Here is a 27,173-nt window from a genome sequence, read left to right on the forward strand (position 1 = left end):
GAATGTGAATGTTGAATGAATGTGCCCCTTGTCATTCCCCCTGAACTTTTATCATGAATTGAGATATCATGATAAGGGTTCAAGATGTCAGCCAAATGCATTTACAGTGTCGGGCTCGTATTTGCGATATTGTACATCATTATGGCAGCTGCAACTCGCGGGCAGGAAGGCGGGGCCTAATCTTCAAAGCAAACATCAAGGATGAAACTAGATGGGGGAATCATGTCGTTGGTACATGGGGGCACCTTGAAGCACTGAAGCTTTTTGGAAGTCCACATCTGTAATTCTGTCACGGAACATATCCACCATTTCTATTACACCCCACCAGGCGCCCTCTCAAACGGACGCTCGTTTATGGTGCATTCCGGGATCGGCATTACGTTTCCCCCCGCGTCGGGTTGGTCGTTGCCTTATCATTGGTACAGTTTCTCACCAATCAGCCACTGAGAACTTCCAACAGCAGGGAACTCTATGTGTGTGCATGTGTGTGTGGACGGGAAGTGTCCTGAGCCCACCAAAAGCACCACCTCCAGACAAGTTGTGTCCATAATTTGTAACATCGCTTCAAATGACTTCTACTGAGCGTATTTTACAAAGATTCCACCGCATATAGCTATATTTTGCCTTTTAAGACTTGCGCTGAATATTCAGGAAGTATTGTTTTCGAGTTGATGACATTGCCTGATGTCACGTCACGTCTGGAACGCCCTTGACCAAGAAAGCGATACACAATGCATTTTGGGTACTTTGTTTGGTCTGAAAACTTCGTATTGATCCGTGTTAATGGCGAAATTAGATGCAAAACATACATAACGCCATGCTGAATCGTTGTGTGTTGCACCAAGACAACTACAGTAAAGTCTCGTTATATCGATATCGGATATATCGATAGTCCCGGTTATATCGATACTATTTCTATGCACGCACGGAGAAAATTACATGCAAACAGGGTCGGATATATCGATAGTCCCGGTTATATCGATATTTTTTCGGACTCCCTTGAATATCGATATAACGAGACTTTACTGTATTTGATATTCGCTGACACAAATCCCAAGCAGATAAATCAGCCATTTCCAACGGAGCTTTGGCCTCCATCTTCTGCATTTTCTGAGACGCTACACATCAGTCTTGATGCCTCAAAGTTACCCGGAAGAACTTCTTTAATCTATTGCAAACATTCACGCTTTCCTCTTCAGAACTATTTGAATCATATTCATAACTGGATGCGTCACAAGAAAAAATCTTCTCAGAATCTGAAACCATTGTTTTGATTCTCAAGCAAGGCAAGACGTTTTGGCGTGACGTCACAAACTGGGGGCGGGACTTTCTAAAAATGCCCAATTCGCAGCTCTTTTTTTTGCAGATTTAGCACATTTTAAGTCATTTTTATTGGTGTTTTGCATTTGACTAAAAATATCAGCCTGCGTGTTTTGGGTATTTTAGATGTTATAAAAGTTTTTCTGATGTCAGTTAGGAAACAAAAACTGGTGTCGGTTGTCCTTTAAGCCTCCAGTGTGCCGTATAGATAAGATTCATTAGATAGGTTGGTAAAATGCAAGCAGGAGGAAGCACCGTTTAAAATAGGAGAGCGCAGGGAAGCAAGCTAGGAAGAACGAAGGAAAAGAAGTATGATGCAATGTGGAGCTCGCTCCTGCTCCAGCGTTTGTTGACACAGATTTACAATGAGTCCCCCATTGCTTCACGCATTATAGTTCCACGCCATGTCAATAGCTCTCTGGGCTGGCATGGGGGAGGAGGTGGAGTGAGCAGCTGTGCCAAACACAGCTTTTTTTTTTTAGTAATGCCCTACCGCTGATTTGCAAAAAATGTGCAGATGGAGGGCATGACTGCCAATGGGGACGTTGTGACAAGTCAGGCTTCTGTTGCTTACTTTGTAGTAGTACGTCATGTTTGTATTATTGCCCAAAAATTGCAGGACACATATGAATAAACATTAATGCTCCCAAGAGAATATTTGCCTTCTTTTTCGCCCCTTCCCCACAAAGATGTCAAATGACTGATAATCTTAGGTCATATGAATGTTTTTGTATAAGCTCGGCCATTAGGAATTTCAGGAGTTTCTTGAATGCTCCAATCGCGAGCCATACCCCAATGTCTTGAACAATGAATAGCTGGATGTCAACCACGATCGATCCTCTGCACCACCGTGGTCACCCCCATGGCGAAGTAAGATTCATTTGGCCACAGGGAATATTAACCAAAAAAATCAAATAGTCTTGTTTTTTCTCGCAGTTTTTATTTTAACTCATTCACTCCCAGATATGTGCAAAAATGTGTCCACTCCAGTGCCATGGTTTTTGTCATTTTCACTCAAATTGCAGAACCCACCGAATATTGAGTGTTAAGAATACAATAAACATTAAATTCAACGTAAGAAATCTTAGACTATCTTCTTTCATGAGAAAAGAAGAGTTATTTGCTAAATTATATGGGTCTGGAGTTATATGAGCTTGAAATGAGGGTGGCTGTCCAAAATATAGTGCAATACATACATATTGGTTTATATAGAGCTTTAATAACAGGTGAAGCTGGAAAAAAGGGAAATGCTGCCCCCTTGTGGAAGGGAAAACATTGCCAGGGGTCTGAGCAATGCTTTATCGGGACCCCCCACAAGAAAAAAACTAAACAAAATTCACAAGTCGTGCTCTATGTGATATTTTCAATTCCCAAATGCATTTGGGAATGCCAGTGAATGAGTTAAAAAAATAATAATCGAGTCATCATTTGCATGAAACAAAGACAACGACAAGCACAAACATTTTGAACTTTATGTTTTTATGCAGGCCCTAAAATATGCAGCAGATTTCCAGAGATCACAGATGTCAAAGTCAATTCCCGGAGCCAGGTCTGGCCCGCCGCATCTTTTTATTTGCCCCGTGAAAGCAGCTCAAACGTGTAAACTTCGATCATCCTTTCTCAAATGTCTACCAAAATGTTAACTTATCATATCTAATGAATAAAACATATATATATTCTTCTTTTCCTTTCGGCTTTTCCCTTCAAGGGTTCGCCACAGCGAATAAGTGTCCTCCATCTTCAGAGGTTTGATTCGCATGTTTGTTTTGGCCTGGCTTTTACGTCCCGACATAACCCTCTGTATTTATTCGGGCTTAGGACCGACACAAGAAGACACTGGCTTATGTGCCCTTGTGGCTACAGAACAAGCAACTCTATGAACTTAATAAAGATGAAGATAATCAGGAAAAGGCTCCCAATCACAAAATGGTCATCGGCACAGCAGTACGAGAAGCCAACTCTGAATCTAAAATCGAATGCTAATTTAAGAATCTAAATTGAGAAGCTAACAATGTTTGTCTGAATACTATGGCTAGGTTACGTTAGAATCTAACTTAATATGCGAATAGTGGAGGCTAACTTCTGAATCAAACATTTGAAACAAAACTTGGTCTACCTTGGTTTCATCGTTAATTTTTTTCTTTGTACTTTTGACTTCAAGACGGCGCCGCGACACTGGCTGCCTTTCCAGCAGCTCATTTATTTTGTTTTTCTACTTTCATCACTTTGCTGATGTGAAATGTAAATTTCTCCATTGTGAGATGTATAAAGGCAAATCCAAATCAAAATCCAAATCCAAAAAATATATATATTCTTAGCATTTTTCTTGCTCATGATAACATAATAACAATATTTGTTTTTCTCAACTTCTTTCGATGGTTCAGTTGGCCCACCAAATGAAATAATAATTCAAATGTGGCCTGTGTCAAAAATGAGTTTGACTCCCCTGCACTTGATGATTAGAGGTCTGATCTGAAAAATCTGCTCAATTAGCATAACCCCGGCAACACACATGCACATCTTAAACATGATTCCCAGCTTCTTCTCCTCCATCTCTCCCTCTGCGTCCCTTTATGCACGACATGCCCAATAGAGCAGTATTTGGGTTTCAGTCAGATTAATCCCCTCACCCACCTTCCCCTCATGATTCCACACCATTTCTGTCACCCACCCAGCACACATGTTCACTGCCCAAGTCACACGGTTCTCTATTCCGGTTGAGAGTTTATACTCCACAAAACATAAAGACATGATCAGCCAGACAGCCAAGTGTGAGAGTGATGGAGCGGCAAGTCATGGCTGGATGCAAAGACAGAAGAGAACAGAAGCATATAGACACCTATTTCCCCCCATTTCATTATTATTCCCAGTTAATCAAACTACACAGAGGCAGCAAACCATTCCACGCCGAGAACCTTCTCAGAGACCCATGACACGCTACTCTGTGTGCTGAGTCACGGGGTGCCACCTTCATGAAATCTTGATGAGAGCTGAGGTCTGCTGTCGCTGTAATGAGGACGGTGGCCGTCACACAGCTGGCCTCCGCGTGAGGGTGAAACCATGATAATAATAGAGAGGGCTGCAAAGGAGATGGACTTACAGCTTCTTTCTTGGGAGAACTTTGCGAAGACCAAAAAAAATAAAGAAAAAAATCCCCTAAACTTTGAACCACCTGCATGGTTACTTTTATCAAGGTCTGAGACATGCAAACCTGAATAATTTGGCCCCATAAAAACCAATAAATTAACCTGAACACTAAATTATTATGATTAATAATTTAGCAGCACAAGTCCACAGGTGGGCGGCCCGGTAGTTCAGTGGTTAGCACAACGGCTTCACAGTGCAGGGGTCACCGGTTCGCGTCCCGGTCCGGCCTCCCTGTGTGGAGTTTACATGTTCTCCCCGGACCCGCGTGGGTTTTCTCCGGGTCCTCCGGTTTCCTCCCACACTCCAAAAACATGCATGGCAGGCAGATTGACAACTCCAAATTTTCCCTAGGTGTGAGTGTGAGTGGCTGTTGTATGTCTTTGTGTGCCCTGCGATTGGCTGGCAACCATTTCAGGGTGTCCCCCGCCTCGTGCCCGAAGACAGCTGAGATAGGCTCCAGCACCCCCCGTGAACCTAATGAGGAATAAGCGGTACGGAAAATGGATGGATGGAAGTCCACGGGTCATTTGGTAACTTACATTACTCCGTTTGGAATCGGAATAATGTTTTAAAATTACCGGATTCTGTGTTGGTATTTCATGTAAATTCCCAAATGATATGGAGAGCATTTTATGCTATTCATACAAACAAATACAAATAATGTGTGTAAGTACGTGATTAGCTGATTTTCTAGTCATTATTGAAATCGTTTGGTTCAGTCATTGATCAGGACAGGGACTCCAGGCTTCTTTCTCAGAAGCATGAAATAATAAATAAATAAGTAAATAAATAAATATAAAAATATAGAAATACATAAATACATAAATATCTAAAAACATAAACGCATCAATACAGAAATACAGAAATGTACACAGAAATAAATACAGAAATACAGAGGTAAATACAAAAATAAATTAATTAAAACACGAACTTGGACAGCGTAAGGCAACCGAAAGCCGAATTGTCGTAATCAAGGAAGCAGTAATGCTAGCGGTCATGGCACTACGGGTCTGCAATTTAGCAGTTGGCTTATGCTAATCAAAATCCTACAAGTAGCCATGTAACAGATGGATATCAACGGTTGTGCTCGGGAAAGGAGCAATTCAGCGTTTGTAAATAGCAGCACCTACTTAAATAAAGTGACTACATTTTTGTCATCAAAAGTGCCTTTTCTGGAATGTAATCTCTCCTTTGCAATCACCCCAGAGGATAATGATTGGCTTAATGGTTTTCGTCTTTTCTTTTTCACGGTAGCAAGGGCATTATGGTGGCGAGGCGGTGAACACGAAGGCCTCCAGGTGTCAATCCCAGTCAGCGATTCAAGTTCGAAATCCTGCTGGTTGTGATAGGAATCCCAAAGCTTATAGCTAGCCATCTCCTTTGCGATGACTGGCACTGCTTATCAGAAGCGCCACACTGCTGCCGCCAGCACATTTCTCAAACGTGGGATCATTTGAAATCACACAGGGAAGGGAAAACACCAACACGGATAGTTTACACATTCTCATATGATGTGCCAATGTGAATTGGACCCATTAGGCACGAAGACTTAAGATGGTTCGATGAGAAGGAAAATGAACTCAAATACAGCCAGTTACAAGCATTTGTCTTTAAAGTTCAAAGATCGGAAGCTGATGAAATGATAGATTTTGTTTCGATCCAGCATGACCCGTGACCCTCCTAAGGATAAGTCGATCAGAAAATAAATGGATGGAAGTAAAATGCTTTCAGAGTAAAACTGCAATTAATTTGACACATTTCTTGAACAAAAAAAAAATCTTGCTTCACGACTCCCATGAGACCCGTTTCCTCCATCCTACTATGCATGCCAGATTTATGAGAGGACAGTCAATGCTAAACCGTCGCTGGGATCAATGATTGGATGTATTATTTCTATCAGCCGCGAGGGCCTAGTCAGAAGGTGGCTGTTTATGTCCCCCGGTAACTGAGCTTCGGAGCTACGTAAGCTTTGATGGCTCACTAAATGCATGAATGATCCCACGACAAGCATTACTCCGTATTAAACCTGAGTGAAAGCCAGCAGTCATCATGCATATTGTATGCTTAGTTTTTTGCAATTACAACAGGTGACATCGACTTTGACAATCACAAGTCCAGAGTTGGTTGACTGACTTTTTTTTTCGACTCTTCTTTTCTGGCTTGTTGCATTGGAAATGCAGTATTACAGTCCCATTCCCATTTCAAATGCTCACATTTTCTTTTGAACAAAGGCTTTGATTACGATGGGCTTTTTGGTGATTGTCACCAATTGTCAGCCGATGTCTCGTCTGCTGTCTGATTTGTGCTTGTACTTCTGATTTGTACTGGCTGTCTGGTCCTCGTCAGCGCCGCCTTATTTGTTCTGTCCAGTCCCGCCATTCTTCACATCCGAAACACCTGTGTCTCATCGTCATCAGTCGGCTACTCTCCTGTACTGCTGTTACCCCTGCCTCCACCTCGACCCCACCCTGACCTCCCAACCCCTTGTCCTGTTTTCGTGCTTTGCCTTTGTTTGAACCAGTGGTGGGCAAGCACACTGAGAGTTTCGATTCTTGTCGTATTTGTTGCATTCGTTGAAGTGTTATTTTTCCTTTAAATTGACGATGAGTAATGTGAGTTCCTATTTTTATTTTCCTTTCATAGCTCTATAAATAATTGCTTGGTTATTTTATTGAATTATGCAAACAAATATTTCAATTATGAAGAGTGAGTTTCAGGTACATGAATGAATCAATGTTGTTAAATGCAAATATATTTTTGTTGGCTAGTTGAAATAGATGTTGAAAATGTTTTTTTGCACATCATTAGCTTAGTAGAATATTTTTATATATTTCTTGATGATCAATCAACAAAATCGCTTGCTATTTTTTTTCTTGAGGATCTCGTAGATTCTCAGTTATCCATGTCAAAGCTAATCCATTTATTATTTGTTAAAATTTTTGTTTTTCTGGAAGTTCAAATTTGACAACCACTTATTAGGCGAACAAAATGTTTTCTCAAAAATTTATTATCTTCAGTCATTCATCTTCCGGACCCCTCGATCACCAATAGGGTCGCTAGGGGGTGCTGGAGCCTATTCCAGCTTTTTTTGGGCAATTGACAGAGGACACCTTGAACCGTTTGCCATCCAATCGCAGGGCGTAATGAGACAAATAACCATCCACTCACACATAGGGACAATTAGTGTGTTCAATCAGCCTCCCTTGCATGTTTTTGGAATGTGGAAGGAAACCGCAGGACCCGCAGAAAACCCACGCGGACCCGGGGAGAACATGCAAACTCCACACAGGGAGGCCAGACCGGGTCTTGAACTCACAATCTCTCCACTGTGAAATTGGCGTGCTAACCACTCGAATACGGCCATGTATTATTTTTCTTTGCAAAATTACGGCTTAATCATTCCTTTGTGTAAAGGCCTTTATACGTCATTGTAGTCCATTTGTAGTTATTCGGCCACACTATCCTCTGAACCTCCGTCTTCAAACTCGAGCAAGTGGCAAGAAAACCAATAGCGCATAAGCACATATTCCAAGAATGTTGCGTGCGACATTACGGACTGTCGGCCCACGGGTTTCTTTCTCACCCGTCATAGCAAACAGCAGCACGCTAGTGCTAAGAGCGTTCATTCAACTGACTGGAGGCTCAAGTGAGCAAATGAAGCGGCACCACCAAGGCATATGAAATTATAGATTTTCCGCAGGCCCGAAAGGCAGCAGTACCTCAGGCAGCAAAGGGAGAGTTTTAGCTCAAAACTTGCAATTTGACTAAAACTTTTCAAAAATCATACAAGAACTGCTGTGAGTCATCATTGAGCTCATTCGCTTTAGATTTAATCATTTTTGCATCGATGTCAACACGACTACGAATTACCGTGTCATTATACTTGACTTCCTTATTTGACAACGTAATAACCTATATTTTAGCGTCTTACCCAGCGGTTGGGTTCACGTCCATCACAGCTCTTCAGTTTGAGGTTCAGATGTCGGCTCCTGTATGAAGTTGCATTGAGTTTTGAGTTTTGCCAAGCAAGCACATGAGCCATCCAATCATCCAGAAATAAACCCCGTACCCTTTTATCAGTGGCAGGCTTAATCAGCATTGTACGCATTTGTTAGCAGCTTGGATGTAACAGATGCTCATTTATTTTTGCAAGTCCCACATTCTGGCTTTTGGGGGGTGGAACAAACCGAACCCATCAGTAATGACAGTTAAGGACGATCATGCATTGCTCTTGGGCACATAAATAGGCCATTAAGCCGCAGTTGGAGATTGAGCAGTAACTAGATTAAAAGCGAGCCGCCTCCCACACACGGGTGCCCCGCGGAGACGGCTGAGATCATAGCGCGGCGACGGATTTGGCCTACTCCGTCATATGTCGGAACAAAAAGTCAAGCGTCTCTGCCGAGGCATCTTTTGTCCGTGTGACATTTCAAAGGCGAATCCCAACATTTCATGGATTTCATGGATTTGATGATTGTCTTGAGTCGTTTTTTTTTTCATTTCTTGATTTTCTGGTTCAGAGGTCCGTTTGTCAGGTTAAAAGTGTGTTTGACACTTTTTGCTGGGTGACGGGAAGAAAGAATATATACGTAGATAGTGAGCGCATCTTTAAAACTGCACCCCTCACAAGCACAACACCTCTCTCCTTCCCCCTGTTTTCCTTACAAAGACCTATCTAGCGCTAGTTATTATTTACGACGGGTACATTTATGGAATAATTTCAGCGAGGGAAGGTTACTCTCTTCCTCAAGGTGAAAATGGATATGTTTAGCACTTAATGAATAAGGCCTAAGCCTTCCTCCGAACCCCCACATATATCAGCATGTTATTAAGACATTTTAAAATCCCATTATGGTGTTTCTCCTTGAACATGTCATGCTTTTATTGGACTGCCCTGTCTTTAAATCTGACCTTTTTGCACAGCGTCGCTTGCAATTTAACGGGATGACAATCAGACAAAATATACTTGGAAGGAACAAAATAAATGTCATATGGCTTTGACTGCGATTATTGATTTGGCAAAATAAAAAGAGGATCTAGGCATGTACGCATGATATGATACCTGGATGACAGAGCTCGGGATTAGGTGCCTTTAATAGCACAAATGTCACTCTGTGATTGTCATAGTCATCGCAGTAATATTTTAAAATTTAAGCTGACTTATAATCGTGCTCATGTCAACAATACATGTCTGTCAAAATTGCTTGCCATTAAGGACACTTACGAGCCTGGAGTTTCTTGTTAATGTTTCCCGCTGCTTGTGAAGGGGAGAGCCAGGTGAAATGATGTGTTTCTTCACCGCTCAAAATGACATCAAAGCATTTGCTGTGACGTTTTTGGATAAATATGTCCAAATAGCTAATTTTCAACAAGTCAAGTATGACAGTTCAGTGAAATGAAGTGGGGAAACGTTTGTCAAATGTCATGTTAAAAAAAGAGTTATACAGTAGTTACTAAGATTGCTTAGTAGAATTATCTCATTTCTGCAACCACACCCAAACATTTCTAAACTCATTTCTAATATCTCGTCTTGGTTATCCTTCCTGATTCTTTGTTTTTAATTTTTTTCACCCTTATATTACTTATTTTACAACTGTAAATTGTGTATTGTTCCTGTAAACTGTTGTTGTTGATAAAGTTAATTTTTAAAATATTTTCTATTGCTGATGTCGTTCCTATGCCTTTCAATGTTTTGTCATTTCCACATATAACAGACAATCATAGCTCGTTTTAAAGTAAAGAATAATGACTGTTATTTTGAATTAAATTTTAAATAAAATTTTTGATTTGAATTTTTTGCTTCAGACTTTAGCTAGCATCATAGAACTCGACATGCCTGATTAACTTGATTTACATAAAATGAAGTGCAGGCCAAATGCGTGTGGTGTGTGTGCGCGCGTGTGCGTGTGTGTGTGTTCGTGTGTGTGTGCATGTGTGTGTAGTAGCTTAGTTTTATGAACTTTCTCGTATTGATCGTATCTCGTAGAGTGGGCACAAGGTGGATGTTTTGGTCATACATGGTTGCACAATATTGTAGTATAGTGGTGTGGTTACGTAGCACAACAAAGCAAACTCAGTTTTCAACATACTTACTGTTCTTCATTTGATTTAGATCAGGGGTGTCAAACATACGGCCCGCGGGCCGGAACCGGCCCCCAAGGAGGTTCAATCAGGCCCGCAGGATAATTTGGAAGTGAAAAAATGCATAAAAGACATGGAATTGATATTTTTAATTCGCTGCAATTCATGGATTATCCTCAAAGGGGCGCACTCGTTCCATCAGAGTAGAAGACACGCCGCATCACTGAGACAGACAGAAAACAGCAGACGGTGTCAATGCGCCATCTGCTGCTTGTTACGACGTTGTTAATACCTTGGTCTCTGCCTCTCCGCTACACCCTCATTAGCCAAAATGTCGTTATCCAAACGGAGAAAAGTAGATAGGGAGTGTAGAATTTTCAAAGAAAAATGGACCACGTCCTATTTATTTACAGAGATGCACGGAAAACCTTTGTGCTTGGTGTGTTTGCAACAAGTTTCGGTATTGAAGGAATATAATATTCGACGCCACTACGAGACTCATCACAGCGAAAAATATGACGGGTTGCAAGGACAACTGAGAAGAGAAAAGATTAACGAATCGCTGGCGGGTCTGAGGAAACAGCAGTCAACTTTCATTCGGAGCCGAGAAGTCAATGAAGCAGCGGTAAAAGCCAGCTACCTAATTGCTAGCGAAATAGCATTAGCATCGAAGCCGTATTTCGACAGTGACTTTGTTAAACGATGCATGATGAAGGCGGCAGAACTTGTATGTTCCGAGAAGCGACAAGCTTTTGCAAATATTAGCCTGACGAGGAATACTAAAGCAGAGAGGATTTATTGCATTTTCCGTGGCAATTGACGAGAGCACTGACATCACAGACGGGGCCCAACTGGCCATAATTATTCGAGGAGTTGATGAAACATTGACTGTTACTGAAGAGTTTCTTGAGTTGGACACCACAACAGCCGAGGACATTTTCGGCTCTGTCGTTGCTGTATTGGACAGAGTTGGAGTGGACCGGTCCCGCGCTGTCAGCCTCGCTACAGACGGCGCGTCATCCATGGTCGGAAAGAAAGCAGGTGTCGCGACAAAGTTCAAAGACAAAGTACAAGCCCTTAATGGAGGAAATCGTTTCTGGACATTTCACTGTATTTGCACCAGGAGGCATTGTGTTTCAAGTCGTTGAAAATGGACCACGTCATGGAGGTGGTTGTTCGCACTGTAAATTTCATCCGGTCCAGAGGTCTGAACCATCGTTAGTTTGACAAACTTCTCAGCGACAGCAACATTACCCACAGCGCCATACCACACTTTAATGTTAGTCAGCAGCTTCAAAACGAAAGTTATGTGATGGAATTCTACTGTTCATACAACTCCATAAAATTTCAGTATGTATTGTATGTGTATGTATGTTTCATGTACGAAGTTTACAGATTTACAGGACAGGTGAACACTTTCTTCATTACACATTTAAAATCACTCTCCTTAGTTTGGAAGGTGTACGCAGGGATTACATTTAGATTTTATATGCGTATGTGTAGGTGGTTTAAAAATTCCCTTTCTTTAAAAGTCTCATTTAATCTTAAAGTGCATTACTATATTTTTCAGTACCAATTAAAGTTTTGTGCCTTTGTACAATCAGTGGGATCAGTTGCAATGCATATTTGTGAATGATAAAAGTAAATTGCACATTTGTCTAAGGAAATATGTGTGTTTCATGAAATGTTTTGTAAAAGGATAGTTCATTAAATGTCAATATTTTCCTAATGTTCTTGTGCTTCTTTACACCGAAACAAAGGAAATACATGATATTTTTGCTATTTTTAGCAGAGTATGGTATAATTTTAATGGTCCGGCCCACTGGACATCTCCCCTAGGCCGTATGTGGCCCGCGATGCGAAATAAGTTTGACACCCCTGATTTAGATTGATGACTAAATGTTTTTCTTTCAAATATTTACTGGAATGACGACTTAACAAATGCAATAACCTTAACTTGGCTGCCACCAGCAAATACGCTATTTATTCGAGATCAGCTACCTTGCGGTGACAAAGAAAGAAATGTGACATCTAGAACAGTGCGTGGGGGTTGAGCGGAAATAGCAAATCCATAGCACGGCCACTCAATACAAAACTGGGATTTAAAGCGAAATCATGTTTGCAACTTTTACCCCTGCCTAATTTGAACACCAAACAACAGTGAAACGTGAGGTATTCCAACGAGCAAGAGACAGACAGCGTGACACAAAAGCTACGGTGGCAGAGTTGTCTCATCCAGGAGATGCCATTCTTATCGAGGTCCAGTAGATTAGATTGAGCCTCCTCACCATAGAATCCTTCCCAGCCAGACAGACACTCTCCGGCGGCTCAAGGGTCCCCCCGATCGATAGGCCCGGATTGATCTTGCTCTTGCTCGCCCTGCTGCGGGATTCACCTTTATTAGGGCTGCTTCTTCTATTCCCATACTCAATCTCCCCTTCAACCCTCTCACTAAGACGACCTCGCAAGGCTCTCCGGCCATCTTTGGTGAACAACAAATATTGTTGATGAAACTTTCATCTGTTCTTGAAAATAAGTTATTAACTCATTCACTGCCATTTGAAAAGAGTGACGTGGAGTGCCATTCAGAATTTGTTCGGGTTTTGGTTTTTCTTGCATGGGGTATCGATAAAGCGCTGGTCAGACCTCTCGCAAGGTTTTTCCATTTCACGAGAGGGCTGCATTTGCCTTTTGTCCATGTTCGCGCTTTGTTCCAGCTTCAGCTGTTTTTAAAGCGGCATATGTATGTTTTGTATTGTATATTGTACAGCCACCCTTATTTCAGGCTCAGATAATTCCAGACTCATGTAACTTGTGGATTTAACTGTTTTTCTCTGATGAAAGAAGACAGTCTAAGGTTTTTTTACGATGAATTTGATGTTTAAGTAGTCCTAAAAAATATATATTCTGTGGGTCCAGCAATTTCAGTGAAAATGAGAAAAACCCTGGCACTGGAGTGGACACATTTTTGCACATTGTCCGGGATTGAATGAGTTAATATGGCAGCTAGCATGTGAACATCAATGGATGGAATCAACTGTCCAAACTGCTCTTTCTTGTCTCCATCTTGACAGATGACACGCCCAATCCAGGTGAAACCTGCTGACAGCGAGAGCCGTGGAGGTAACTGTCTTCTTTTTTTAGTAAAGTTTTTCATTGCTGTTGATCTTGGATTGTTAAAAAAAAGATTGTGACCCGATTGCATCACACTGCCGTGTGGATCAGCGTTTTATTCCAATGTGCAAAGCGACTTCCTTTGTTGCTGCTGCTAGTCACTATTTTATAAAAACATTCCTTTTTCTTTTTTGTTAACTCTGCTTTTCACCTGGCAGCAATAGACCAGCAGTATTTTGAAATCGATTTCTACACATAAAGGCAGGCGATATGTCAATGGTTGCCCCCACTGGACATGATTTATGGAAATATGTCTAGTAATAATAATATCTAATTTCAAATCTGTTATAATGTAACTCATTACTTCCCTACCAAATCGAAAAGAGGGAGCGGGGGAAATGGCTAAAATGGAACCAATGTTATCTTTTGGTTGTTTTTTTTTTTTTTTTGCTGCTTGTTTTAGGGATCGACGGCCTAGTACTCATGTAGTTAGCACACCGGCTTCACAGTGCAGAGGTCGCCGGTTCGCGTGCCGGTACGGCCTCCCTGTGTAGAGTTTGCATGTTCTCCCCGGGCCCGCGTGGGTTTTCTCCGGGTCCTCCGGTTTCCTCCCACACTCCAAAAACATGCATCGCAGGCAGATTGGCCACTCCAAATTGTCCGTAGGTGTGAGAGTGACTGTTGTACGTCTTTGTGTGCCCTGCGATTGGCTGGCAACCAATACAGGGTGTCTCCCACCTCGTGCCCGAAGACAGCTGAGATAGGCTCCAGCACCCCCTGCGACCCTAATGAGGAATAAGCGATACAGAAAATGGATGGATGTTTTAGGCGGCCCGGTAGTCAAGTGGTTAGCACTCCAGCTTCACAGTGCAGAGGTCGCCGGTTCGCGTCCCGGTCCCCCCTCCCTGTGTAGAGTTTGCATGTTCTCCCCGGGCCCGCGTGGGTTTTCTCCGGGTCCTCCGGTTTCCTCCCACATTCCAAAAACATGCATGGCAGGCAGAATGACCACTTCAAATTGTCCCTAGGTGTGAGTGTGACTGTTGTACGTTTTTGTGTGCCCTGCGATTGGCTGGCAACCAATTCAGGGTGTCCCCCGCCTCGTGCTCGAAGACAGCTGAGATAGGCTCCAGCTCCGCGACCCTAATGAGGAATAAGCGGTATGGAAAATGGATGGATGGATGGATGTTTTATGGCTTTCGTATGATTATATTTCAAGATTTATAGCACATCAAATCACCACAGGGGATTCACTCATTCCTCCTCATTGCATTTCCGCCCACAATAACGTCACAAAGAATTAAATCCCAGGTGTCAAAGGCAAGGTCCAGGGGCCAAATCTGGTCCGCCACATCATTTTCTTTCGGCCCACGAAAGCAAATCAAGCATGTTAAGTGCCATGATGCTTGTTAAAGTCCGAACAAATACAGTAAAGTCTCGTTATATCGATATTCAAGGGAGTCCGAAAAAATATCGATATAACCGGGACTATCGATATATCCGACCCTGTTTGCATGTAATTTTCTCAGTGCGTGCATAGAAATAGTATCGATATAACCGGGACTATCGATATATCCGATATCGATATAACGAGACTTTACTGTATTTCAAATTACCGTATGCAAACCACAATAACAGTCATTATTCTTTACTTCATATTTGAAAACTAGTTATTTCTTAATTTGTTGTGCGTTTTGTTTGTAATATGTGGAGGAGATGAAACATTTTAATGGTTTCCCCAAATTCATAACGGCTTTCGAGAGGAAACCGTCACTTCAAAAACTGAGTTTGACACCCATAAATAAAAGTGTCTGTCTTATTGCAATGATGTAAAGCTGCGATGGAGTTTCTTGTTTGCCCAGATGGCCATTAAGCGCAGTAGCGGAGTCTTGGCCGTACAAGGTGCCACGTTAAAAACTCCTTGCACCACTCAGGTTGTATGTGTTGTGCGTGTTCAAATCATGGGCATAAACAGCGCGGCGGTAAAGAGGACGTGGCGTGTGGTGGAAGTCCGTACAGCTTGGCTAACAATCAATATATTTGCATGGCGCTCGCCTCATTACTCGGGCTTAATTCTGTCGCCTTTGATCGCTCTTGTTTTTGGGGGGAATGTATTTACTCCCAGGCGTGCATATATATGCAAATGGTATGAGGAGGCGTCCTTCAAAAAGTGAAGAAACATTGTTGTTATGCCCCCACACATCACTTTCACAGAGCATTTCTTGGAGCACAATATTTTGCGGCTCCAAGAGACAAAGCGAGACAGAGTTTGGGAAGTGGAAAAGAGGCGGGTTTAGAAACGCACGAGCAAACGGCAAGTGCATCCAGCTGCTGTGCTGCACTTTTGAGGCTTTACCTCAAAACCTCCGCCGATTTGGTGTGAATTAGGATGGCTGGGCACTTGGCTGCCTGTCAACCCAAAGCTTCAAACGGGTCGGATGACCTGGTAGAGAGTTGCTAGAAGGGTCAATAAAGCTCTGAGAGAAAATGCCTCCGTTGCTTCCTCGTTTCCTTCCCTTCCTTCACTCACCGTGTAATAGGAGTGATTAGACAAGCCAAAGATTGATGTCCCCTATAGCTCCATTGATTTAGCCATTGTGCCGCTGTGTGTCCACATTAACAATGACACTCAGCTGCCTCTTTACTTGCTTGCAAGCGGCCACTTTGAGAGTTCCCATGACACGCTGGTCACTCAGTGCAGTGTTCACTTACTGACCCTCTTGAATACCCCGTTGAGGGATGTGAACGTCCGCCAGGAGGATGGGGGTGTGGGTCAGTGATGAGTGTTGCACATCATCTTAAAAAAAAACCTGAACAAATTCGGGAATGGCGTTCTACGTCATATTTTCAATTCCCAAATAAATTCGTGAATTGCAATGAATGAGTTCGCTGTGTGATTTGATTTTATTGGCTTTCACTTAGCAGCATTTTCTGACACCAAAAAAGTGTTGAAATAATTACCTCTCATGTGCACTTGAGGGACAGACAAACGGGGTAACTGCTCTGGGCCACTCTTCTAGTCCAATTGGGGCGGCCTATTCCTAAGTGGCTCACGTTATACTAATTAGTGACTTATCTCATTAAGGGGAGGAAAGTTGAGATCACCTTCATTAGGGAAGACCTTTCCATTGTGGTTTTTTAGCGACTGGACGAAAGTCCCCCCCCACCCCCCCACCGAGATATCTCAGAAGCCAAAGACCTCGCAGACCGCAATGTTTCTCTGCTTAGTGATGCGTTTAAAACCCAAATGGCCCATTGCCGGGCGTCAAACCGAATCAAGAATACGTGTTTCGGATTAAAGCAAAATTCACTTTTTTAATATTTCGTCACCCCGAGGACATTTAATTTTCATTCGAGGAGGTGGGTGGCGGAGGAGGGGCGGTTGAGTGGGAATCCCCCTAGGTTCCCCTTTATCTGACACGGAGAAAAAATACCTAAACAAATTGGTGAACCACATAATGCTACGCAGAAGCTCCAGAATGCGCAACTTCAAAGAGAAAATGTACGTTGGAGTAAATTCATCCAAACAGCCTGTCAGCCCCTGCTGCTGCTTAACAAAGACACACTGTGAAATGAATATTAATAGCCAATCACCGACCTAATCTAGCAGAACAACAGACACTGCAGATTGAGCCCTGCGTTGTTGCATACACCTCCGACAACAACGATGCAAACCATCGAGGGGCACTGCTGTTGTTTCGGTGAGGCGGGGTGGGTGGTCTCGCTTCCAGGAGGCAACCGGGACCTGTCTCGCCCGTTTTCTCTTCACATGGACAATGAGCTCGATTGATATTCCATCACATGTGTCGCTGACAACCGGCACAAACTGCTGCTGATATTTCAGTTTTGCAAAACTGTTCAGTGCCCCCTCATTTTATTCGGCCGGTGAAAGTGCCATGATGCTTGCTAAATTGTGAAACAAAATGTCAAATTGTCGCATGTAAACCACAATAATAGTCATTATCATTACTTCAGATTTGAAAACTAATTCTTCATTAATTTCTTTTGTGTTCTGTATGTAATGTGTGGAAAATATGAAACATTCTAATGGTTTCCCCTAAATTCATAACAGCCCTCAAGTGGAAGCCGAAAGTACAATGTGGCCCACGGCAAAAAATAAGTTTGACACCCCTGGCTTGGAGAGTTAATGGCTCTAGGGAAGAAGCTGTTTAAGTGTCTGCTAGATGTGGTGCTCATGGATCGATATTGGGTGTCTGAAGGGAGTAGCTGGATAAGGGGGTGGGCAGGGTGCGGAGGACGCAGTAGGATTTTCATGCCCTTGTCTTGGTTCTTGCAGTGTTCGAGTCCTCAAGAGTGGGTAGGGCGGTGAGAATTATTTTTTCCCGCCAACCTAATTGTCCTTTGAAGTCAGATTTTGTCCATCTTTGAACCAAACCGTGATTGAAGAATACAGGATTGATTCGATAACTGCTGTTGGCAGTCTAAAAACAGGAAAATAAAAGTTGCCACAAGTTATGGCCTGTTTGATGGCGATCTTAATTGTTTCCTAGATACCTTTCTACTCCATCTTGCACAGATTACATTCAAAATGATCACGATTTGAGCCAAAGGACAGTTAAGTGAGGAAAGGAGGATGAGCATGTTCCCTGTTAGGTGAGGCTCAGTTGGTGTTGCAGCGCACGCTTGCTGAGCACAGCCGGAACCACGGCCCACTGAGGTGGCCTGGATTAGAAACAGGCACTGGCATTCCGGAGGCGGGCCCGGCGCCCACTCAGCCGCCTCCGCAAACATACTGTACATCTCGCATGCAAACATGCACACGGCCAGTGGCATGGATGCGTCACAAGCCATCATAGGAACTTGGCTCGTTCGCATCGGGACATTTTTAAAGTGAATATATTTCACCCTTTAAAGGGCAACCAACGTCACTTTTTTGTTTTTTTAACTGACATCAGAAAAATGTTTTATAGTATCTAAAATACCCAAAACACGCAATATGATATTTTAGTCAAATGCAAAACACCAATAAAAATGACTTAAAGTGTCCAAAATCTGCAAAAAAAATGAGCTGCGAATTGGGCATTTTCAGAAAGTCCCGCCCCCAGTTCGTGACGTCACACCAAGACGTCTTGCATTGCTGGAGAATAAAAACAATGGTTTCAGATTCGGATAATATGCTTTCTTGTTACACATCCAGTTATGAATATGATTCTAATAGTTCTGAAGAGGAAAGCATGTTTGCCATTGATTAAAGAAGTGCTTCCGTGTCATTTTGAGGCATCTGGACTGCAAAGTAACGTGCCACAAAAGAGGCACAAAAATGGCGACCAGCTCCTGTGAGGAATGAATCAGCCCGTTTCCACAGGCTGATACATTCCTTGCATGGAGCTTGGACTCCCTCTGCTGGCGGCTTTTGGATGTAACACAAGGGTTTCAAAAAAACAGTACAGCAAAATACATTGACGTGATGGAAAGACGCTACAATACGTCTTTTTTACGGTCAGGAGACGGTCCTTTTCTGCGTCACGTGAGGACTCGTCACCAACTCAAAAACAAGACTTCCTGAATGTTCAGCGCAAGTCTTAAAATGTAAAATATAGCTATATGCGGTGGAATCTTATTAAAATACGCCCAGTAGAAGTCATTTGAAGCCATTTTACAAATTATGGACTCAACTTGTCCGGAGACTTCGGTTGTCTTTTAAGGTAGTGCAATAACCACAGTGGACAGATTCCTATGTTGTCGGTTTTTGGGGTGCATGAAAGTATCACATGTAAAAGTATAGTCAACACTTTTGGCACGTTTCTGCTTGAATTTTTCTAAACAAACCGTGGATAGTTTGTGTGTTTACTCCGACTGAAGGACAATGATTTTTTTCCCCTGCTTTCGAGTTCACCGAGATGTGACGGAAGAATGAGAGTGAGCGAGATCCAATGGGTTAAGATGAATAGCGAGAACAGGGATGCTGAGGGAAAAAAGAGCGTCTAGATTGAGAGAGCACCGTATTATGAGCTCCACGCTGCTTTTCTATGATGAATTTATCTGGCATAAAAGACAACAGAGCGGTCCATGTATTAAACATCAGTGGTGCTCTTCTTTCTTCGAGAGACAACGCTCAGTTATAAAGTAGGCAGGAAGGCCTCGAAACTCCACTTATTTTCCGCATCGGTAAAAAGGGAGTTAAAGGTGGTTGGAAGTAAAAAAGAAAGAATGACGGAAAAGACGGATTGGGAAGAGTAGAGAGGCGATGGAAGAGAATTTGTTCCGAGGCATCTCAGGTTGAGAAAGATAGAGAACAAAATAGAGTGGCAAAAAGTGTGGCTGAAACAGCGATCGGGGCGAGGAAGAAGGTAGACACCGGTAAAATGCTGAACAGGAGTTCTTCTCCCTTCGGACACAAGAAAACGATAGATTAGCAGTCACAATGTGCTTCGCTGCGCACAAATGGAGATATTTCAAATAACAAGGAGCATGTTCAGAGGTTGCCGGGATCAGGTTGAGCTAATCCGAATGCTACGGCAGCCAGCGGCCCCTTCGCCCAGATCGCCTTCGATACTAACAGAAACAATACTCAAACGGAACTTGAACAGTCTGACAGCTTCAAAAAGCATTCTCGGGCATTTCAGGTCATCTCATCTCCCTTTGCCAAGGTGGACCTTGTTGAAATACGATGATGAGCACTTTTGCTAACCTTATCTTACTCTGTCAACTTCAGGTCTGGGTTCTGGAATTGTTATAATTCACAATTAATCCACACCTTGGCCTCACAGTGCAGAGATGCAAGGTTCAATTCTGCATCTGGCCTCCCTGTGTGGAGTTTACATGTTCTCCATGGGTCTGCGTGGGTTTTCTCTGGGAAGTCCAGTTTCTTCCAAAAATATTCCTGGCAGGTTTATTGAAGACTCAAAATGGTCCCAAATTGTTAATGTGAGTGTGGATTGTTGTTTGTTTCACTGTTTCCTGAGATTGGCTGGCAACCGGTTTAGGGTGTCCCAGACTTCCTGCACAAAAGCAACTGGTATAAACTCCAGCACACTGCAGCCTCTATGACATGGACAAATCAAAAAATGAATGTATATATTTAAATGTCATTTATATTATTTGGGGATTGCGTGAGCTACGTTTGGCATGCAACCAATCTAACTTTAGCTTAGATGGCCTCCAAACTATACGTGGCTCTAATGTGATTACGTGGGGCACAACACGGATGCATGTATTGTTTTAAGGTCTCTAATTTGTCTGAGAAGTTACTGCTTGTCCAAAATAATGATGGAGTAGCCACACAATTGTCATGTTAGCGCAAACGCTGACCTGTGTGCAGTACCTGTCACTTTCACTTCATTTCTATGACGGACAAGGTTGCTCTCAATGTTACTTAACTACAGTAAAGTCTCGTTATATCGATATCGGATATATCGATAGTCCCGGTTATATCGATACTATTTCTATGCACGCACGGAGAAAATTACATGCAAACAGGGTCGGATATATCGATAGTCCCGGTTATATCGATATTTTTCGGACTCCCTTGAATATCGATATAACGAGACTTTACTGTATGTTCTATTTACTGGTTTCTCAACTCATTCAGCTGGTAGACAAATGCAAGTTTACCATTTTCCATTCTTACATTGGCTCTCAAATGAATTGTGCATTCCAGCTGTACCCAAAGCCCTCGAATGAGTGAAAAAAGCCATAGGAGGAGTCATTTGAGTTAAAGTAAAATTGCAGTCTTTCATGTGTCATGTCGAGGGGGTGGCGAAGGGGAGCTTTGGTGCAGGTGAAGAAGTGTAGATGTAAAAATCAGGAGAGCAGCAGAGCGGTCAGGATGATGAAATCATTTCTACAGGGATGCGTGTTACTCCCGAGGCTCAGATTGTGCTGAGGCAGTAAGAGTTATGCAGAGTCAGTGGAAGGAGTCACACGCGATTCGCTAATACACCGGCGAGGTGGAGATCAATTAGCCTTATCTAACAAACTACTAATGATAATGCCAACTCCAAATTTGCTGACATGGCCCAGAACAACAAGAGAAAGCAAACTGATGATGTCATGAGTTTTGGAAGTGGTTTGGTGCAGGATTCTGTACTTTTTTCCCCTCCTTTTTTTGTCTTGAGCACACAGTAACATCCAAAGTGAAAAAAGTCTCCTCGTTTGTGTCATAATGTGAAATCATTTTTACTTGGCTGCCAATGTTTTGTTATGAGATAATACGTATCTCCAACTTAAATATAAATAAATAAATAAATAAAATTTTGGTGTATGCAGACTTTTCACTGACCGCTCGTCATTTTCTTTCATCTTACCAAAGGATTTTGTGCTCAATTTGTTTCGTTATGGGGGAGGCCCATAACGTGTGATCCATAGCCCCCCCAAAAAAATTAAAATTGCAGACAAAAATTTGAAATTAACAAGTATGATGTATTTACAGAGTCACCAAATCCCATTCACAGATTCTTAAAATAGGATTCTCAGAGTAGGACGTTAACAGTAATAGAGACGGGAGAAACACTACTACGGGGTATGTTTGACTCATAAACAAAGTACTGGTCAGATAAAACAAAATGGGCTATACCCTCGTGACACAATGAGGCATGACTACCTAACATCTATCTACCCAATCCGGACAAGAAAGAATTTGAAGGAAGTCTAACTGTACAGAAACTGTGAAGATATGTGAAAACTCTGACCTAAGAAATGGTGAAAATATGAACTCGAGTAAACTATAAGTTTTTTTTGCGTCTCCACTTTTGATTGCTTTCAGGACACATGCAAAGAGGACACAGAAGGTGTCACGTGATCAAAGTAATTAAAAAAAGTTACATTTAACAACTGTTTTGACATTTTAAGCTTCATATTTATTTTTCCCCAAGATATGATATCATGATGAGCAAATGTTGCTGTTTTCGGTTTTCCCTCTGCGCAAGTCAATCTTTTTTTCAAACACAAAAACTTCTTGGGGAAGGGCTCCACTTGGATCAGCAAAGGTTACCCTTGTACAAAGAAAAGAAAGGTCACAAGCTGCGTTTTGAGTTCTCCTGCCACCGGGTCATAACTCCAGTTTGGAGAGCGCTTTGGAGCGGAAATCCAAGCAAGCATCAAGAACGCGGCGGCGCAGGGGCAGATAGGGACGGTCAGGCCGGAGATGGCGGCGCTGGAAGTAAACCGAGGCAAGGACGGACGGCAAGGTTATCCAGTCAGCCGCTGCCTCTTCGCCCCTCCACTGTCACCCTTAATAACACCCTCTCCCTTATCACCCTGACAATCACTTTGAGACGCAAACTCCTCCTTCAAAGAAGCCGGCGGGATGAGACGATGGGCAGCGCGGACCGGTTCGCCCCGTTGCTTTCATTACGGCCGTTCCAACTCTTTGGGGACAAACAAGAGTGTGGATCAATTTGGAGCTCAATTGTGGTCACTTTATCATTCCATTCTTTTCCCTCTTGTTCTCTGTGAACCCCTTAAACACGGCAAAGAATCGAATTGATGTGAAGCAGTTGTGACCACAATGGATGCTGCTATCCTGGGCCAGGCGCCGCAATGCACTTATGTGAAATGCTTTTGAGAAACAACCCATGATGGAACACCCCCACTTCTATCTATCCACTTACTTCTTGTCTATTGGTCTCTTCGTCTTTCTGCAAGTCCATTTCTCTATGTACCGCTCTGTCCGTCTGTTTACTTATCAATTTCGTGTACGTGTATTTATTTGAGATTTTATCTGTCTTTCTAATAACTGCAATACTAAAAAAATGTTTACGTAACTCACGCATTACAGAAACACTTGCCACTTTGCCTATGCTTGGGATGGGAGTCTCTTCTACCATTGCCAAACGTCTCACTTCATGACGGACATGCAGACAGATACTTTTTATTACTTTTTTTAATCATTTTTAACATGACGTACCGTGGTTGCTCGACTTACGAAACTGATTGGATTGGATTTGCCTTTATTAGTCTCGCAGTGGAGAAATTTACATTTCACAACAGCAAAGTGATGAAAGGAATGAAAGTAGAAAAACAAAATACATGAGCTGCTGGAAAAAAATGTCTGAGCTTGAAACATTTCTGAGTTTAGACGCATATATCCGACCCTGTTTGCATGTAATTTTCTCCGTGCGTGCATAGAAATAGTATCGATATAACCGGGACTATCGATATATCCGATATCGATATAACGAGACTTGACTGTAAATGATTGAAAGTGTTCCAAACCATCCACAAATTCAGACATAAATGATTTCTAACACAAACATATGTCAAAATAGGATTTGATTATTAGAAGATTACATGATATTTGTTCATAATGTAAAAACACAGAATAGAGAATAAAGGTGAAGGTTATTTAACTTTTAGCTGCATTCTCATCATTTTTGCCATCTTTAGTTCATGTTCTCGCTCATAGGAGGTTTTTATCCTGCATTTGTAAAGAATTTATCCAAGGACGTTCGCTTGTGTCTGCTTTTAACAATTCTTCGAAAATGTCCAAGGCAAACATGAGCATAGTGAGCATAGTGATCGCCTGGTTAAGACTTTTTCTGGGTGATTCACATTTACGTAAAAATATCGTAACGCCAATCTATCTACACCAGGGGTGATCAATACGTCGATCGTGATTGAGCAGTCGATCTCCAAGGTACTCTTGGTAGATCGTATGACAAGGTCATGTGACATATCATGAACTGACACTCGGTAGAGCATCCCATCCTTATCTTAAAATTTCTTTCATAAAGAGTCAATATTTTGCTGTTGAGGCGTTCACAAGTATTACTGCATAACTACAAAGCCATGTATTTACTGAAAATAGAAACAGAAGTCGAGTCTCCGTTTGTACATCATATGAAACTTCAAAGGGTGCACTTTTTCTCATAGTGTGGTTTCTTTTCGACAAAAATAATTGCAATGTGATATTGCTGTTGCTGGCTACATTCAACCAAGAACTCATGAGAACAATGGTGACCTGGTCACTGTGATTTTGTGTGTGTGCGTGTGCATGTGTGGTCTCTTTTGGTTGATTGGAGATGACCTGTCAAACAAGGACTCTGATTGGACATTGTGGCCCAGGCAATGTCTTCCAAATCACTGCAATCACCCTTTTGTGCCTTCTCGATGCTTAATGACTCCACTTCATAAGAAAGTGGAGTGGTTATCAAGCAGTTCTACACACACACGCACACACACACACACACACACACACGCACGCACGCACGCACACTTGTGAGAGGTCAGACTTGGTAGATCGGGTGGGGCACTGCAGCCCTTGGAGCAAGGAGACCACATCCACTAACAGATGGGAAGACATTGAAGCACACATGTGCATTAACTATGATGAGGATATTATACAGTCGGTAAAACATGCACACGCACTCCTGTTCAAATGCCAGCACAAAAACTGAGAGCAAGAAAAATCGTTTCAAAATGTTCTCCGGCATTGACCTGAGGTACAATTTGCACAACACAATCATTTTGAGAGAGAACGATAAACATATTTAACTCCCATCTTCATACCCACGACCATCTTGACGACAATAACCATAAAGCTTTATATTCAAACAAATAGGCATATATGGCATCATGTTAGACTCAATGATATTTGTTGTCATGGCACTCAATCAAAAATAGGATTAGTGCCAACACATCTGCAAAATTGTTTAGCGAGTTGACTTTAATGTAATCCTCCTTGACACGTTAAGCATAAAGTGAACATTTGGATACTGATAGGTGGTGTATTTATGAGCGTCAATGACATAATTTTTAGAGGACATTACCATCACATGACATCTTATGACTTAAAAATATTTCCACCTCCTCCCTCGCTCCTCTATGAAATTTCTTGTAAGAAGTGCTTGCAACTAAAAAGAAAACATAGCAACGTGCTGTCAGAGGTATGGAATGAGCCCATGGTCAATGCAGTCCGCTCACAAAAGCCACAATTTATATTAAGCTACACGAACAAACATGCCAGAACTGTGGCACGAGCTCCAGCTATCGTGGAACTACCATTAAGAGCACAGACAATGTTTCAAGCAGTGGCAGACCGTCAGGGTCTGCAAGGCCTTTCCTGCTGGCCTAAAAGTATCTGAATCACAGACTGATGTTAATTATATTTTGTTCAAGAATTCCTATTAAATAATTCCAAATAGTCTTTTAGCTTCCTTTCACTGCTTTTCCCCTGTTGTGCTGCTTCCAGATGTGTGTTTTCATCTTTAAGCATTTACCAATCACATTTCAGCCATCATTTGTTACAAGGGACATAAATCGACCGACCGGACGCCTTCATTTTTGCCGGCCCAGAAGCATACAATCAGTGACGATGAGAAAGTTGCTTTAGCCAATCAGATTTTGGGTTGGCGACAACCAGGCCTTCTTGCGGGCCTTATTTCTTGGCTAACGGTACCCTCTAGCGGACATGTAGTAAATCACTTCACGCTTTTTACATGATACACAGTTGCAGCTATAGCTCCAGTAAAAGTTGTATCGTCATAAAATAGTTATTAAGGGTGGGATTGATTCAGATGTGGCACTACTGAAGGCCTAGGTGTTAAATGCACAAGTCGCCACTGGTTTTAAGACACGCTGATGTCAATTTGTTGTATGAAGCGATGTTAGTGGTGCTGTGAGACACAATGGAAGTTTTTATTTATTTAAAAAAAAATTGCTGCTTGACAAAAATACTATCTGAAGCAGGCTACTTTGGTCAATTTCCATTCCAAAACATTCTCATTGGTTGCTTTGCTGTATACTGTTACGACGCTCGAGTGCAAAGAGGCAGGACTCGAGCGACGGAATCTTGGCGATATGGAAGGACCCGAAATACACGGCGTGACAGGCTTGGATGGAGCAAGAGTCTTTACTGGAACATGCATCAAAAAATAACAAACAGGGAAGAGTGGAGGAAGATAACTAAATGACAGCAGACCTGGCAACACGGAAGTGGAAACGGCAATGTCCAAAAATACTCCGACGGAGACGGTAGTGAGCGACAGGCAGATATAGGCAGAAGGCACAATCAGTGAATGACAATGACAGCTGTGGGAACCCAGGTGAATGATGATTGGAGGGGCCGTCTCCCAAGATTGGCGGAGGAGGTGACAGGAGGGGCGGGGCGCGGCCCGGATGGCAACGAGATGTGACAGTGCCCCCCCCCTCAAGGGACGCCTCTCGGCGGCCCACCAGGTTTGGATGGGTGAGCCGCATGGAACGCCCGGGTGAGAGATGGGTCAAGGATCCAGGAACGTGGGACCCATTGACGTTCCTCAGGTCCATAGCCCTCCCAGTCGACCAGGTACTGCACTCCTCTGCCCCTGCGCCTGGAGTCCAGTATCTCCCGCACGGTGTAGACTGGTCCGTCGTCCAATATCCGGGGGGGGGGGTGGGGGGGCGGGCGTGGGGGCTAAGGGGCTGGTCTCCACTGGCTTGAGGAGGGAAACATGAAAGACGGGGTGGATCCGCATGGTGGGTGGGAGCCGGAGCCTCACCGAGACCGGGCTGAGGATGGCCTCGATGGGGAAGGGACCCGTGAAGCGTGGGCCCAGCTTGGCCGAGGACCCTGC

General features: G+C 42.8%; 1 protein-coding gene across 4 annotated transcripts in view; it reads left to right on the top strand.

Moving 5' to 3' along the window:
- The window catches only part of celf5a (cugbp, Elav-like family member 5a), a 296,973-nt gene that overhangs the window by 151,990 nt on the left and 117,810 nt on the right, over positions 1-27,173 (top strand). For all 4 annotated transcript variants that reach the window (XM_088999949.1, XM_088999953.1, XM_088999952.1 and 1 more), the window contains exon 3: positions 13,623-13,671. In XM_088999949.1, the coding sequence (XP_088856075.1) occupies positions 13,623-13,671 (49 nt within the window). The remainder of the gene's footprint in view (positions 1-13,622; positions 13,672-27,173) is intronic.

Source organism: Hippocampus bargibanti, linkage group LG07, assembly GCF_051943395.1.
Source record: "Hippocampus bargibanti isolate YZ-2025 linkage group LG07, ASM5194339v1, whole genome shotgun sequence".
Lineage (NCBI taxonomy): Eukaryota > Metazoa > Chordata > Actinopteri > Syngnathiformes > Syngnathidae > Hippocampus > Hippocampus bargibanti.